This window comes from Sander lucioperca, chromosome 13 (assembly GCF_008315115.2).
Source record: "Sander lucioperca isolate FBNREF2018 chromosome 13, SLUC_FBN_1.2, whole genome shotgun sequence".
NCBI lineage: Eukaryota > Metazoa > Chordata > Actinopteri > Perciformes > Percidae > Sander > Sander lucioperca.
This window is the reverse complement of record NC_050185.1, coordinates 34,700,604-34,715,831: the sequence shown is the minus strand read 5'-3', so window position 1 is coordinate 34,715,831 and position 15,228 is coordinate 34,700,604. Positions and strand designations below refer to the sequence as shown.

General features: G+C 41.4%; 1 protein-coding gene across 1 annotated transcript in view; it reads left to right on the top strand.

Moving 5' to 3' along the window:
• The first annotated feature begins 515 nt into the window (after positions 1 to 515).
• jade2 (jade family PHD finger 2) overlaps positions 516 to 15,228 on the top strand; it is a 160,556-nt gene continuing 145,843 nt past the window's right edge. The window contains exons 1-2 of the mRNA XM_031308215.2: positions 516 to 579; positions 9,792 to 9,877. Coding sequence (XP_031164075.1) covers positions 516 to 579; positions 9,792 to 9,877 — 150 coding nt within the window. The remainder of the gene's footprint in view (positions 580 to 9,791; positions 9,878 to 15,228) is intronic.

Below are 15,228 nucleotides of genomic sequence, written 5' to 3'. Positions count from 1 at the left end.
GACAGGAAAGGGAAGAGAGAGGGGGAATGACATGCAGCAACGGACCGCAGGTCGGAATCGAACTTGCGGCCGCTGCAGTAAGGACTAAGCCTTTGTACATGGGGTGCACGTTCAACCAGGTGAGCAACCAGGGCGCCCTGAATCACCTACAGTATTAAAGCAGCTGAAAAAAAAACAAAGGATTGAAGCAGATGCATAAAATGGGACTTGTTCAGTAGCTCCCAGTGAATACAGCATTATTGCAGAATGCAGGACAAGGGCTCCCACTGTATGTGAAGAAACAGAACAACTGTATGATTGTGAAGTTCCCAGGGAGTCCAAGCGCTAATGTGTAACGGTGATCAAGTCAGTTTATTCTGGCAGGCAGCCGGATGGAGGCTCTGGCAGATTGGTGCCATCAGCGCATTATTTCATTAACACTTGTGTTTTCATGGTGAACATCTTCTCACTCGTCATTTTTCTCTCCCCCCCCCTTCCTCCCTCCCTCTCTGCCACCCTCCCTGCTACCCTGACAGATGGAGAGCGAAAAGAAGAGGAGAAAATACTCCACGAGCAGCAACGACTCCGACACCACCGACAGTAAGTTGGAGAGAGAGATTGAGGGAAGGGGAGGGAGGGTGTGTGTGTGTGTGTGTGTGTGTGTGTGTGTGTGTGTGCGTGTGCGTGCGTGCGTGCGTAAGGGAGTAAGAAACCTGGAAGTGTCAGAAAAGTGACTTCATGTGCTGCCTGGTTTTAGTCAACTCCCGTAGGGTATTTCTCGTATTCACTCTCCATATAGAGTTTCTTCCTGTCTCACTGTCGTGCCTTCTCTGCTCATTAAGATTCTTTTTTTTTCTTTTAAAGATTTTTTTTTTTGGGGGGGGGGGCATTTTTAGCTGTTTATTTCACAGGACAGCTGAAGACATGCAGCAAAGAGCAGCAGGTCGGAGTCGAACCCTGGCCCGCTGCGCTGAGGAGTAAACCTCCACATATGGGCGCCCGCTCTACCAACTGGGCTACCCGGGCGCCCAGACTTTGTTGTTTTTTTGAAAACACAGCTACAGTAGAAGTATGAATAGGTAGCAAGCTACCAAGCAGCTATTGGAAAATTTTTTTTTCTGTTCAGAGTAGTTCTGGTGTAAATCTGCATCTGGTGTCTGCAGGTGAGAAGACAGCACTAAGATTTACACTAGCCACAAGAAAAATTGTGGTTGGAAATTAAATATCAAATAACCTTTATTCTGCAGACATCTACATTGCATATAACTACAAACAGATTCTTAGAAGGTAGAAAATAGAGCAATAATCATAAATGAACATGATATCTGATTATTTGTGACAGCAAACAAACAGGAGTGAATTGAATTGTGGTTTGTGTTCGTTAAACTTAAATTTGTGCAGTGTTTTCCTGCTTTTACTTTAGTATTCTAGTGAAACATCAGCTGCTGGTTTCTTGTGCCTTCTTTTCAGCCGGTGGCATATTGCATTCTGCTATTATTTGTGTATCACTGTATCATTAATAACGTTTTTAATATTATCATTTTATGATTGATAGTTTTACTTGGGTGGAGATGCACTGCAGTGAAATAAATGTTTTGGAAGATCACACCACGTCATATTTTCTGAGCTTGTTGATCACAGACAACTCCTAAGCTGATGTGCGCCTCGTCCGTTGCGAGTGCAGTCCAGGAGCCGACTGCGTAATGACCTGCTGCTTTAGTAAATCAGGCGCTTAATACACACAGAATGGGGCCGCAAATTCAATAAAACCGGCATTGCACATTTGCGGCGTGCCATTTTATTAGTTAATCTGGCTTCATGTGCTTTGGAAGTAATGTTAAGCACATGCAACATGTTGTTCATAGGCTGACTGATTAACAGGTATTAGATGGATGCAGTTTGATTTAAATAACCACGGAGACGGACTACAGACTGGATATAAAGTCAGACTGTATATAAAGACTCATGTCTCATGGGCTCTATATATCTTATACACAGAGACCGACCGCCATGAAGAGATACACTGCAAAGTGATGGGAACATCTGGCTAGTCTAACACATTACAGACACTGGCAGCATCTGCTGGAAAATCGTTTGATAATAAACAGTCTTTGAACAGCGGTACAGTGTTACGCAAGCACAATTGGCTCTCACAGCTGATAACTGTCCACAAAATAGGAAGATTTAGTCATTGAAGACCGCTAGCGATTTTCATTTAATTTAAAATGTCATATTTCTTGGATTTTGGCAGTTCAACATGACTTATTCTTGGCATTTTGCGGCGTGCATTTTACAATAACAAGCAAATATATTTGTTTTGGCTATTATCCTGACACTGTCATACCAACAGACAGAAAAGATAGATACATCAGTGAACCAGAAAGCAAACTGTTGAGTGCAAGAGTGGACCTCACTTTGGTTTTATGTCTCCCTAAAAGCTCTGATGAACTGATTAGGGTTTCAGATATTACTTTAATACTAGGCTAAATTAGTTTATCCTATGTAACCTAAGAAACCAAAGCAAAGTGGATTAATCTGCCTTCAGCAAGATTGTAACATTTTAAACTAGATTTTTGTTCCGCTTGTCCAAACATGAGTGTTTTTTTCTACTGTTGCACACTTTAAAACATACCTAACGTGAAACATTATATAACATATTCTGAGTTGTCTTTCAGCACATTTATTTGTACTTTTTATTCATTTGGGATTTTTTTTCTCTGGAATAAATGCAAAATCTAATTTCTTATTACAGTGTAAGAGAAAATTCAATAGAAAAAAACAATGGTTCTTCAATAATAGAAAAGGGAAGCTTATTTCCAACAGTTCATTTTTCAGAAACATTCCAAGTTCAGGGAAGGATGTTTCTTTTGGAAGTAAAAAACAATTCTCAAAATAAAGCTGTGGGCTTTCTCAGAATGAGGATCGTCCTAAACCTTTTTGTTTTAACTAATTTAAAATTGAGATATATGGAGATGAATCCTGGATAATGTAGTGATTCAAACTTGAAAAACTGTTTTACTGCAGCGGGGCCACCAGAGGTTGAAGTGACCATGTACAGGCTTAAGTGTTGTGTGGTTACAGGTCTGCATGTATTAATTATTGTACAGCAGGTTTAACAGGCTGTTTTTTCAGACCTGGCTGAGCCACCCTGTGCACAAGGCCATACTCTCTGCTTTATAATTAGCCGTTAGCTGTTAGCTTCCCCTGGCCAGTGCAGTGTGGGCTCCAGCTGCATCTGTTGACTGGAGGTTATCAGGTTTCTAATTGAAGGATGCCCATGATAATTTTGCCTGCCGTGCACCAAGCGGGGCTTTTAATTAACACCGGGCCATGATGGTAACCTCCTACTGTGCTGCGGCCTGTTTGGTTATCTGGCCACACAGTGATGATGTGGTGCAGCCTCAGGGGGCAGGTGGATGTAACCTGCATAACACGCACACGCACGCTCTCTCTAATGGAGTGCAGATGCATAAGTACACTCAAAGATGTTCAGCAGATTGGCACACTGTCTCACTGAATATATACACATATAGAGATCTATGAAAAAAATGTTTAATGTGTCTTACTAAGGTACTGTTCCATTTTGAGCCTCCACAACAGCTTCATTGCTTCTTGGCAGAGATTCTCCAAGTCTCTTTGGTGTTTTGATGATGGTGGTGGAGAGCGCTGCTGTCTTACACGTCACTCTAAAATCTCCCACAGATGTTCAGGATTTTCAGGTGTGTTTTGAAATTGAGATGTGTTAAAAAATGTACAAAGGCACAGATGCACACATGGACAAACCTATTTAAAATGCCACCCCACCTTTCTCCCCATGTGTGTTTTTCTGGGGTTTTGATGTGTTGATGCCTTACCTTGCACAGCAGCTAGATTCTCACAATATCATGGGATCACGTGGGAATGGCAGGATTACATATCACACGAAAATCCATCTCGTCAGGCTTCAAGTAATGCGTTTGGAACCAGGTGTTTGACCAATCAGCGTCATGTGAGGCGCTACTGGCAGCTACATGCATGGTTTAGGTGTATGACGGCTGCAACCGTTTGTTCAAAACAACAGTGGCGGACATGATAGACAGATGGTTCATCCAATCACCTGCCAGGTATTTTTTGAAAATGCCTGCCCTTTACCAAACAGTTTCCAGTGATGGCTTCTCAGATGGTTCTGTGTTACAAAGCATCTGGCGCGTCAGCTTAGTGTTTGTCTTGGACAAAGTAGAGTCTCTCTGCCCCAGTTTACTTTTAAAGGATAAAGACAGGGTTTCTTTCTCTCTCTCTCTCACACACACACACACACACACACACACAGATTATGTCCCACCCCAGTCTATTAGGTGATACACTTTGACACCACCACTCAGAACAGTTCTGAGTGGCGGATCAATTTGAAATAATTTGATCAAACCCACTCATGGCTGTCAATTCACTCCTTATTTCCTGTCATGTTATGGCAGTGAAAGTGTGTTTGTGTGTCTATGTGTGTGAGTATATAAAACTGTGCAAGAGTTTGAAAAATTGAGTCAATGCAAGCAAAATGTGTGAAATTGTGGGAAAAACGGTGGGTGTATGTGACTATGAGCATGCATATGTGACAAATACATGACAGTGTTAGCAGCTTTATATGGTGTGTGTGTCTTGTTGGACTTCCACATGTATTAATGGTTAAGTTATCATGTGTACAGCTACAAGTGTGTGTGTGTGTGTGTGTGTGTGTGTGTGTGTAGATTCTCTAATTTTGAAGACAAGCCTGACAGCAGTTCTGCCCTAGGAGCTGTTAGTTGTTTAGACGTCACAAGTAAAATTAGCACGGTGGCAGCACTGCTGTGGTGCCGAGGGAAATATGTTGAGTGGGAGGCAGCACACACATGTGCTCACACACACACACACACACACACACACACACACACACACACACACACACACACACACACACACACACACACTTACAGTCCCGGTCACAATGTGCTATATTACACAGTATTGGCAAATTTGTTTTCCATTATGCCAGTGTGATGTAATTTAATTGCCAATGTGATGCAATGTTTAATGACAGCCTTTTTCGCGGTGCAGAGATCAAAATGAGCTTTCGGCTATATCTGTTGCAGTAGTTTTGTGATTTGAAAAAAATGTATAGAAAAACAGCATCAATGAAATTACACACACACTCTTCTGTTCACATACATCCACACAGAAAAACGCACACAGGGCTACTGATTGAAGCGGTGGGTGGGATATTGGCTCCAGCGTCTGGTTAATTGCCATTAAGTTGTGTATTAATGAGGTTGTAAAGGACCACAGTGGACTAAGTGCTTAACAAGATGCTATTTATACTGTCATTACTTATTAAACCTCTTAATAGATCATCATCAGTCTGCTTCAATTAAAGGCCTGACTCAGTGGTAGTACTGCCATGGGCGTCGGAAAAGTCACGAGGAAGGTTTTTCTTTGGCTGCTTTCTTTTAGTGCTTCTCTGCAGTGTTTGAATCATGTCCATCAGTGTATATTACAAAGGCCATGCTCATTTAATTATTATTCAATTTTACCTTGATGAGCAGCTTTTTGATCTCTCTAGTAAGAAACTGATTCCTTGCTGGTTCATGATGGCTAATGTTACAGTGTTTTTTATTGTATTTGTATTGTAAACCCTCTCTGCAAAACAAATTCCCCCAATGGGACAGTAAAGTTTCTTTTGGAGTGAATTTAAACGCATGCTGTGAACATGAAGTCTGATCTCCAGCCAGAGACCTGTTCTTTATTTCCCCCCACTTTAAATTAATTCACACTCTTGAATACACATTCTTCTTAACAAATCAAAGACAGATTAAGTTTGTCTGATGTTCTGCTTCACTTTGTCTTTACAACTGTGTCACAAGCTGTGCTAAGTTATCCACCAGAAAACAGTTCATGCTTTCTCTTCTGGTCCTCAAAAGTATTTAGTAGAAAGATGTTTGTTATTATTTTTTTTATGATCAATTTTTTATTGCTTTTTTAACTTTAAACATACAGAACAAAGAAAATCAAATTGAATAGGAATAGAAACCCTCTCCCACCCCCCACCCTCTGTGGTCTCGAGGAAAACAAACAGACAAACAGAAATCACACCTTGCCTAGTCACTCTCCTCTAGTTCTTGAGGCGCTGAGGTCAGAACTCATGCACCTGTTCACACTCCCAGACCATATGCAGGGAAGTTCCAGTTTGTTCAGGTTGACAGACTGTGCAATAGGGAGTGGGAATGACTTTAGAGACGTATCTCTTCTGGGGAGTCCAATATGTCCTATGGCATATGTTGAAATGGATATACTGGTGATTTGGGTTCTTGGAACAGTGGAAAATGTTGTCCCAAATTGTCTCCCAATTAATTGCGTTCCCCTCAGGGCTCAGCTCTCGCTCCCCTATAGATCAACGCTCTAAAGACAGTGGAGATGGTTGTGGACTTCAGAAAGAACCCAGCCCCACCTGCCCCCATCACCCTCTGTGGCTCCACAATTGACACTGTGGAGTCTTTCCGCTTCCTGGGAACTACCATCTCCCAGGACCTCAAGTGGGAGCTGAACATCAGCTCCCTCGTGAAGAAAGCACAACAGAGGATGTACTTCCTGCGGCAGCTGAAGAAATTCAACCTGCCAAAGACAATGATGGTGCACTTCTACACAGCCATCATTGAGTCCATCCTCACATCCTCCATCACCATCTGGTACGCTGCTGCCACTGCCAAGGACAAGGGCAGACTGCAGCGTGTCATTCGGTCAGCTGAGAAGGTGATTGGCTGCAATCTGCCGCTGCTCCAGGACCTATACGCCACCAGGACTCTGAAGCGTGCTGGAAAGATTGTGGCTGACCCCTCCCACCCCGGTCACAAGCTCTTTGAGCCACTCCCCTCTGGCAGGAGGCTGAGGTCCATCAGGACCAAAACCTCACGCCACATAAACAGGTTTTTCCCCTCCACCACTAGCCTTCTAAACAAGGCCCGGAAACCACCCTCACTCTCTCCAAACTACTCCTCTGGCTCCTCATGCCACTGTACCTACTCTGCTGTGGCGTTCCTTTTTACTACTGTTTAACTTATTTGACTATTTATTTAAATTTATTTTATCGTTATTAATACATACTGTGTGTATATGTTTATACTTATATTGTTTATATTCTTTTTATCCTTCTTATATTTGAATGTGTGACATGCTCCAACAACACCATGACAAATTCCTCGTATGTGCAACGTACTTGGCAATAAAGCCCTTTCTGATTCTGATTCTGAGATAGTTGCATCAGTTTAGCATAAATCCTGGACACCAATTCTCTCAAAGGAAAATCAAAAAAACAATTAATGACTGGGTGCGCCTCAAGACTGTTTCCCCATGGCACTCCATAGCATTTTAGGGCTGATCTTAAGCGAAGATAAAGGTAGAAAGATGTCCTGGGGACCTTAAAACTAGCTCTCAGGTCCTCAAAACTCAACATACCTTCCTCATTGAATAGCTGGTCTAAAGTATAAATACCTCTGTCACTCCACTGGTTACAAGCAAAGGGTTTGTTCCCAGACATTGTGTGTGACAAGTGTGCTTTGTGCCATATTGGGGTATTCAAATGCCACTTATTGGTATAGTGTAGTTGCTCCTCTCCCTGTTTAAAGTTGGTCAGTGTGTTGGTGATAATAGGGCCATAGGCTAACATACATTTTTTTGGACACACCTGCAAAGGCAAGGTCTTGCAGACGTACACTTTCAGTGAGGTTTTCCTCTATTTCTCTCCATGGAACTGTAGATGAGAGGCTCTGTGATACACTTTAAGGTTGGGGAGGGCCAGGCCTCCCGTGTTTGTGTTACGTTACAGGGTAGAGTATTTTAGTCTAGGTTGTTTATTATTCCAAATATACTGCCAGAAATGTATTGGTGGGGGTAAGGGGATCATTGTACTTAAGAAATTCACACAAGGAACTATGTTCATTTTAACAACAGCAATCCTGGACCGTAGCGATGCCGGCAGCGCAGACCAATTGGCCAGATCCCTTTGAACACTACTTAATATAGTTTCATAGTTGTCCTGGACAACTCGCAGTGTGTATGGTGATGCCCAAATATGTAATTTTGCTTTGGGTTGGTATTGTACCACTAATAGCTAATGTCACCTGTCTATTGTTCAGTAGAAGAAAATTAGATTTATTCCAATTCATTTTATAGCCGGAGATTGAGCCAAATTCGTTGAAGAGCTTAAGAAGTTTTGGAACAGAGTCCTCAAGGTCAGAGATGTACAGCAAAATATCATCTGCAAATAACGACATTGAGCTGTTAATGGATTTAATCTGGACATTACATATTTTATTTTGCCTATAGCTTGGGCTAATGGTTCAAGAGAGATCGCAAATAGCATGGGAGAGAGCAGGCATCCCTGTCGCGAGCCCCGTTCGATGGGGAATGGCTGAGAATGCAAGCCATTGGTTGAGACTATGGCCGTGGGATTCACATATAAAGTATGTACCATGTCAATGAAGTTGGTCCCCAAACCAAGCCTCTCCGTTACTTGCCATAAGTGGTTCCACTCTAGGCGGTCAAAAGCTTTTTCCGCATCCACTGATAGCACTGCTGCTGTTGTTGGAAGGTTTTTGGCTTCTTCAATTACATGAAACAATCTACGTACGTTGTCTGCAGCGTGACGCTTTGGTATTTCTCAATTAAGAGTTCTAGGAGGAGTGCCAAGACTTTGGAATAGAGCTTAATATCAGTCGCAATGAGGCAGATGGGCCTGTAGTTTGAGCACTCCGCAAGATCTTTGCCCTTTTTGGGTATGACAGAAATTAGTGCAGTGTTGGTTTGTTGATGAATAGTGCCCCTCTCTATGGCCGAGGTTAAAGTTTGTAAAATGATAGGTCCTAATATGTCAAAGTATTGTAGAAGAAGTTCTGATGGGATTCCATCTAACCCTGGTGTTTTCCCTTTTTTAACAGTTTTTAATGCTGATTTAAGTTCCTCTAATGTTATAGGTTGACCCAGTTCTTCTGCCTCCTCTGGGTCAAGAAGAGGCAGGTTTAGCTCTTAAGAACTCCTGGCACTGTGTCGGATCTGGTTGCAGGAGGACTCATACAACTTTGAATAAAAGGATTGAAAAGTGGCGCTGATATCTTTAGGATTCGTTGAGATACCTCGGTCCGTGCGGATGCTGTTGATAGCAGCTCTGGATGCGCTTTGTTTTAATTTCAGAGCCAGCAATTTGCTTGGTTTAGAACCATTAAAATAGTAATTTTGCTTCACTCTGTGCATTATGAATTCAGCTCTCCTTCTTAGCAAATCATTTAGCTCTGCTCGACTTGTGACTATAAGAGTATGTGTAGATTTAGAAAAACACGTCTTTAGAGACTGCTCCAGGGATTTATGACGTTCTTCCAACTCCGCAATCCTTGCCTCTCTTTTTCTCTTCAAATTGACCGCAAAAGAAGATGTGAAATCTCTAATAAATCCTTTAGTTGCTTGCCAAATGTACGCCGGGTCCGCAACTGAGTTAGTATTGATTGATATAAACTTGGCCAGTTTGGCTCTAAACTCTGCATCAAAAGCTGTGTTCTGGAGAAGGGAGTTATTGAATTTCCACCTTCTAGATCTTTCTCCTAACATATCACAATGGAATGTGGTTATCAGCGCATTGTGATCAGACAGAATTGCTGGTTCTATTGCTATCATGTGGAACATTGCCTTAAGATCACTGGAGCACAAAATATATTCAATGCGGGAGTGGGTGAGGTGACGTGTGGAAAAGAAGGTGTGATGTTTGTTATTCTTAATTACACTGAGCATGGTTGTCTTTTTTCTTCTTCCTGCAGGTCAGGTAATGTCGTGGTCCAGGTCATCTAAGAACACAGGCACCAGCAGCACATGGGTCCGCCACCAGCACAAGAAACCGTCAGAGGTAAGTTAGTGTGGCAGCTTGGTTCAGTGACTCAGGCATACACTGTACACGGAAATGGGTTTAATGAAACACAGCTTCTGTTTGGGCATTACAAGCTCACAGTTTTGCTCCAGTTCACTTGCTGTCTGTTATTTGTTGTGGGTATGCTGAATGGTCATAAATGGTCAGATTCCAAAATGATGTCTGGTTGTTGGGGTTGCTGAACACTGGCATTATCTCCAGCTGTTATGATCCAGTAGCTTATGTAAACCCAGGGGAAAGTGACAGGGAAACTCAGGACTGTGTATGGTTTCTGGACATGCTCAGGTGGCAGAGTTGCTGCTAGGTTGTTTCTTGTGCAGAGCTGATTGCTGCAATGTTTAACTACTAGGGGTGTAACGGTACACAAAATTCACTGTTCGGTATGTACCTCGGTTTTGGGTTCACGTTTCGGGATGTTTTCAGTACAACGGGGAAAATAAAAGTGCATAAACACTCGAAAGTGGCTTATTGGCCATAATTAATCAGTTAAAGCACTCAAATACTAGCATACTGTCAGTTAGAAGAAAACAATAACACTTATGTATGTAATACTCCATCATAAGACTCTGACCTGTTGATAATTCCTGAACTAGGCTGCAGCTTGTGCTCGTTTATACAGAGCAGGCACAATGAACTGAATAAAAAGCACTTAAGCACTTTGACCATATGCTTTAATTAGGTATTTTCTATGACTGAGTGTGGTCGCATATCTGCAGCAATATATAGCATTAGTTATTATTTTGGCATGGTCTGAATCTGCAGTGGGAGGCTGCCTGAATGCTGTGGGGAGAAGGACTTGCCTTCTAGTTGTTCAATTAATTGACACATTCAAGTGATGCTGTTGTAAATGAAATGTTCAAAGTGTTTCCACAGACAGAACCGACTTCAGCTGAACAATGTTGGCATACAGTTTGAAACAAATGGTTGTCAATTGCGCTTGACCAACCCGGCTAACCGGGCTAAATTGACTAGCATGCTACAGCTAGAACTTGTGTGCTGCCAAAACTTTCCGGGTAAAACTCACCCTCACTAAAACCCAGAATTTCTGTTCCGCTTGTGCGAGTAGTCAACATTAATAGACTATTTTACATGTTTTATTTTACAGGGCATACCGAACCAATGACGCATACTGATCCAAATGTCCAAAACCCTGCACATCCCAACTTGTGCAAAAGCAAGATCATTTTCCTGTCAAAGCATACATAAGGAGACTCATTTAAGTTACTCAAGGCTATTAGATGAATGGAGACCATTTATGGCATCACTACCATGTCTTACACCAGCGTACTATCTTGATTTAAGATTTTGAAAGCCCTGATCTAGCCACTGCAGCAGTATATCAGTTTGTAACTGGAACAAACACTTCTGTCCAATGTAAATACAGCCATCTCCACCACCACAGCTAAATCAACCAGGCGCATGCATGGCACAGATTGGTTGGCTAAAATACCAGGTTGCTACATCCATATGGTCATGATGAACGATCCCAAGGGCTCTCAAATGATCACCCTGTGGAATAAACTGGCATAATCCAGTTGGAAAATGGTGCACTGAACCAGCTGTGGCAATGCTTTGCCTGCCACAATCACACATTCCTCCCACTCTGTCAGTGAAGTGGGTTCAAATCTGTTTAAGGAGAACTCGTCTCTTGCTGTTTGAGGAGTTTTACTTTAACTATCTGCCATTTGGAACAAATTAAATCTACTACTTAAAAAATTAGCAGGGGAGATTTTTGAATAAAGAAGAGGAGGTAACAGCACTTCTTAAATTCAAAAGATGTTCAATGGAGCACTTAAAACAAAGATTTTTTACAAAATCAATGAATACCATTTTAAGAGGATGATTTGCTCTCGCCTTGGCTATGATTTCTCCCAATCCTTCCTCCCCAAAATGTCAAAAACTGTCTAAAGTTTAAGAGCACAAATATTTTTTTTTGTAACTTTTGAAAGGGGAATGAATAGAACAAAATGGCATCCATGCCCCCGAACCACCCCGAAGTACAAGTCATCAGCAGAGCATCTGTCATGCCCGTGCATTTGAAGCTTCCTCCCCCTCAGCTCCATCCAGTTAACCACAGGCTGTTGGAAGGTCCTGTCAGCAATCAGTCTCTCAGTAATTACTACTGTAGCTCTCTGGTCTGACCTGGGCCACAGCTGAAGAGCCAGGGGCCATGTTCCCTTTCATAACACTGCCTCCTTGCTTTGCTTTGGGGCACACTGCTCTTTCGTAAAAAGATATAATGTTATGCATTCATTTTTCTGTCTTTTTCAGCAGCAGTGAATGACAGGAAATGTTGAGCAAAGAAAAGGGGTGGGTGACATTTGACAAAGGTTCAGTGCAAAGTTTTGAAGTCAAGATTGTGCATCTGAGCTGATGTCAGAAAAGCTTAACTTGTCGAGTATGAAAAGTGTGTTTGCATATTTCTTTGTGCTGCTGGAGAGATATTGACGGATCATTCAGTTCTTGCTTCCTAGTTTCTAACGACTTGCACTTCTTCGGGGCTCTCTTACTTGTTGATTTGTTTGTCTATATTAATGTGTTGCCCATGTCATGTAGTTATTGCACCTCAGCCCTGCAACACTGCCACTATTTGATTAGTCGAACCTGCCAGTTCTTTTTATTACTTTACAGACAATGGGCAGCAGCCTTGACACAAACAAGAGCGGGTAGCCTCTGCTTTATTTGAAGGAGTGAGCGTGATGTAGACTGTTTTCCTTTTTGACCTGACTAGTCAAAAGGATGATGATGCTTTCTTTGTATCGTAGCAGTAGATCAATCAGGCTAATATAGAACAGTGAAGAAACTACCACCATCAAATGTCACATTTACATGTGGCTTTAGTGTTGAACTAGTTCATAAACAATAATACAAGTCCACAAGTTTCATTGGTTGAAAAAGCCTAGCTAGTTAGCAGATGATGCTTATCAGTGCTATGTCAAACTTTGCTAATGGACTGGCTTGCAGTATTTCCGGTACAATGCATTATGTTCATTAACACACTTGGCTTCAGTGAAATACAGGCATAGTCTCCTTATTGTGTTTTTTAACACAAATGCCAATGTGAATTGGAACTTGGTATGGAGTATTGGCTGTGTGTGGAGTTTCTGGTTAAGTGTTTAAGAATTGGACATAAATGTTGTTTGTTGATGGTGGCAGCTGGACATCACTGAAACTAAGTGCTTTTTAAAATGATCAACAAAAAGTAAATCAAGATAAAAAAAAAGGGTGATATTTTTAGGCAGTGAAACATTCTCATCAGCGCATCTCTACTGGAAAGAAAATTTAACAGTGGCTCACAATGCAGACAAGTTTGTTGAATGTTACTCACCCTTGGTTAAGGGAGGTGTGGCGAATGGTAAACACTACCGACTTGTAATGACAACGTAGCTCTTTTCTAAAAATGAGCTGTCTCTATTTGCGCCTTTGCGAGGCTTTCACTCCAGCTTTGACTTTTCTTAGAAGTGGTTTAGAGAGCTTTACTTGGTGGAAGGAGGACACATTTAAATGCTTCCTTTTTTTATATAGCTGTTTTTATCTCAGTTTAAATGAGGGCTGCGATTGAGGATTTAGAAAATTTTGAAGACAAACAGGAAGTCATGATGACACACAGTACACACACTGACAGCACATATTTGGTCTTGTGGTTAATGGTTAGGGGCAGCATTTGAGCACAACAAAAAACAAATGTATTTGTGCCTTCATGCACCTGGCTTAGATAACAAAACCACGTCTTCAAAAAATAAATAAAATAAAATAAAAAGCACTGTTTGATTTTTTTTTTTTTTTTTTAACATTTTCAGAAACAAAAAAGACAAAGAAAACAAGACAATGACAACAACATAATTCACAAGATACCTTAAAGACATACATATAACATTCACATTGAAGATTGGGGTGGTACAGATATATATACAGAAATACTCATATGTAATGTCATGTAACAAACGCTACACAGTCAAGTTGTTGCTCTATTGTCCATATATTCTCTAATAAGAGTCCAAGGGGCGCCTACACCATAATCATAGTCTGCAAGGTTTGAAGCTGCATTCTCCATAGAAAGCAAGTCCAGAAACTCCTTCAACCAGTTATATTTGTTATAGCAGTAATAAAAAGCACTGTAATGTAATGTAGCTGCAGTGGTACTGAGTCACCAGTCAGAGTGAGGACTCTTTCTTAAGCAGCTCTCTGCCTTATCCCTTCTGACAAAAGCAGAGCTCCCCTTCTTCAGAGAAATCCCCCTGCTCTCCCCCAGGGGATTATGTGACACTTGTCAAAACACTGCAACATAGGCAGAGGACACACACTCACACATTTGTCAGAGGGTGCTATCCACTATTTCGAGACGGAAACATGAATACACACGCACTTTGCACTCTGGGGGTTTCTTCCAGGCTTGTGGTATTGAAACTTTGTATCCCATACTCGGACAGAGAAACGTCTGTATTCAAATTCCTTGTTTTGTCTTTTTTTTAATCAATTTTTTTAGTCAGAAAATCAGTTGTCATTAGGTAATCTTTACGGTGATGTAAGTAGTTATAGCGTTAAGTGTTTGTTTATGATGTGTCTTGATGGTTTTTTTTTTCCATTCCTCACCGGATAGTGACAGCAGAGCTGCAGAAAATGAATACAGATGACGATCTTTTGAAAATAACAGCAATAAACTGGCCCCGTTGTGCTTTCTACACCCCCTTCATCAAATCAAACTAGTTACTACAGTAGTTTAAGGCATGTTGCTTTCCTGCACATTTCAGTGGTGTGCTAAAGGCTAATAGACTGAGCTCAATATTACCTGAGCTGACTTTACTGTTACCACAGCCTAGAAGAGGCTGTTGAACAGTGCACCATGGGAGGAAGGAAGTGGTCTTGTAGGGGGTGGCCAAAAAGATAATAGCTGAGCAGATGTGAAACTCTCTATATCATCATGGTTACATGTGCATACATACAGTAAGAATGTGTTTACTGTGTGAAGGAGAGGTGGTAGCTGCACCACTTTTTCAAGGCCTGTAAACGGAAAACCAGAACCCTTTAAAGATTATGAATTTATAAAAACTGAATATGCATGTTGTGTTGGTATTCAGTGGGATGTACATGTATCTGTAATGCACATGTAGTGTTCATACAGCTTTTGGCTCAGTCAAGCGGGACTCTTATGGTAAGATGCAGGTTAATATATGTTAAATATTAATACCATGTTTGATATGTCCTGCTATATGATTTTAATAGACACCTTTCAGCCAGTTAGATAAGTTTTTTATGGGCATAGTATTTCATGTTAACATCTTTAATAACAAGATATTTAAGGATAGTTGTACCTAACTTGCCAAGATGGG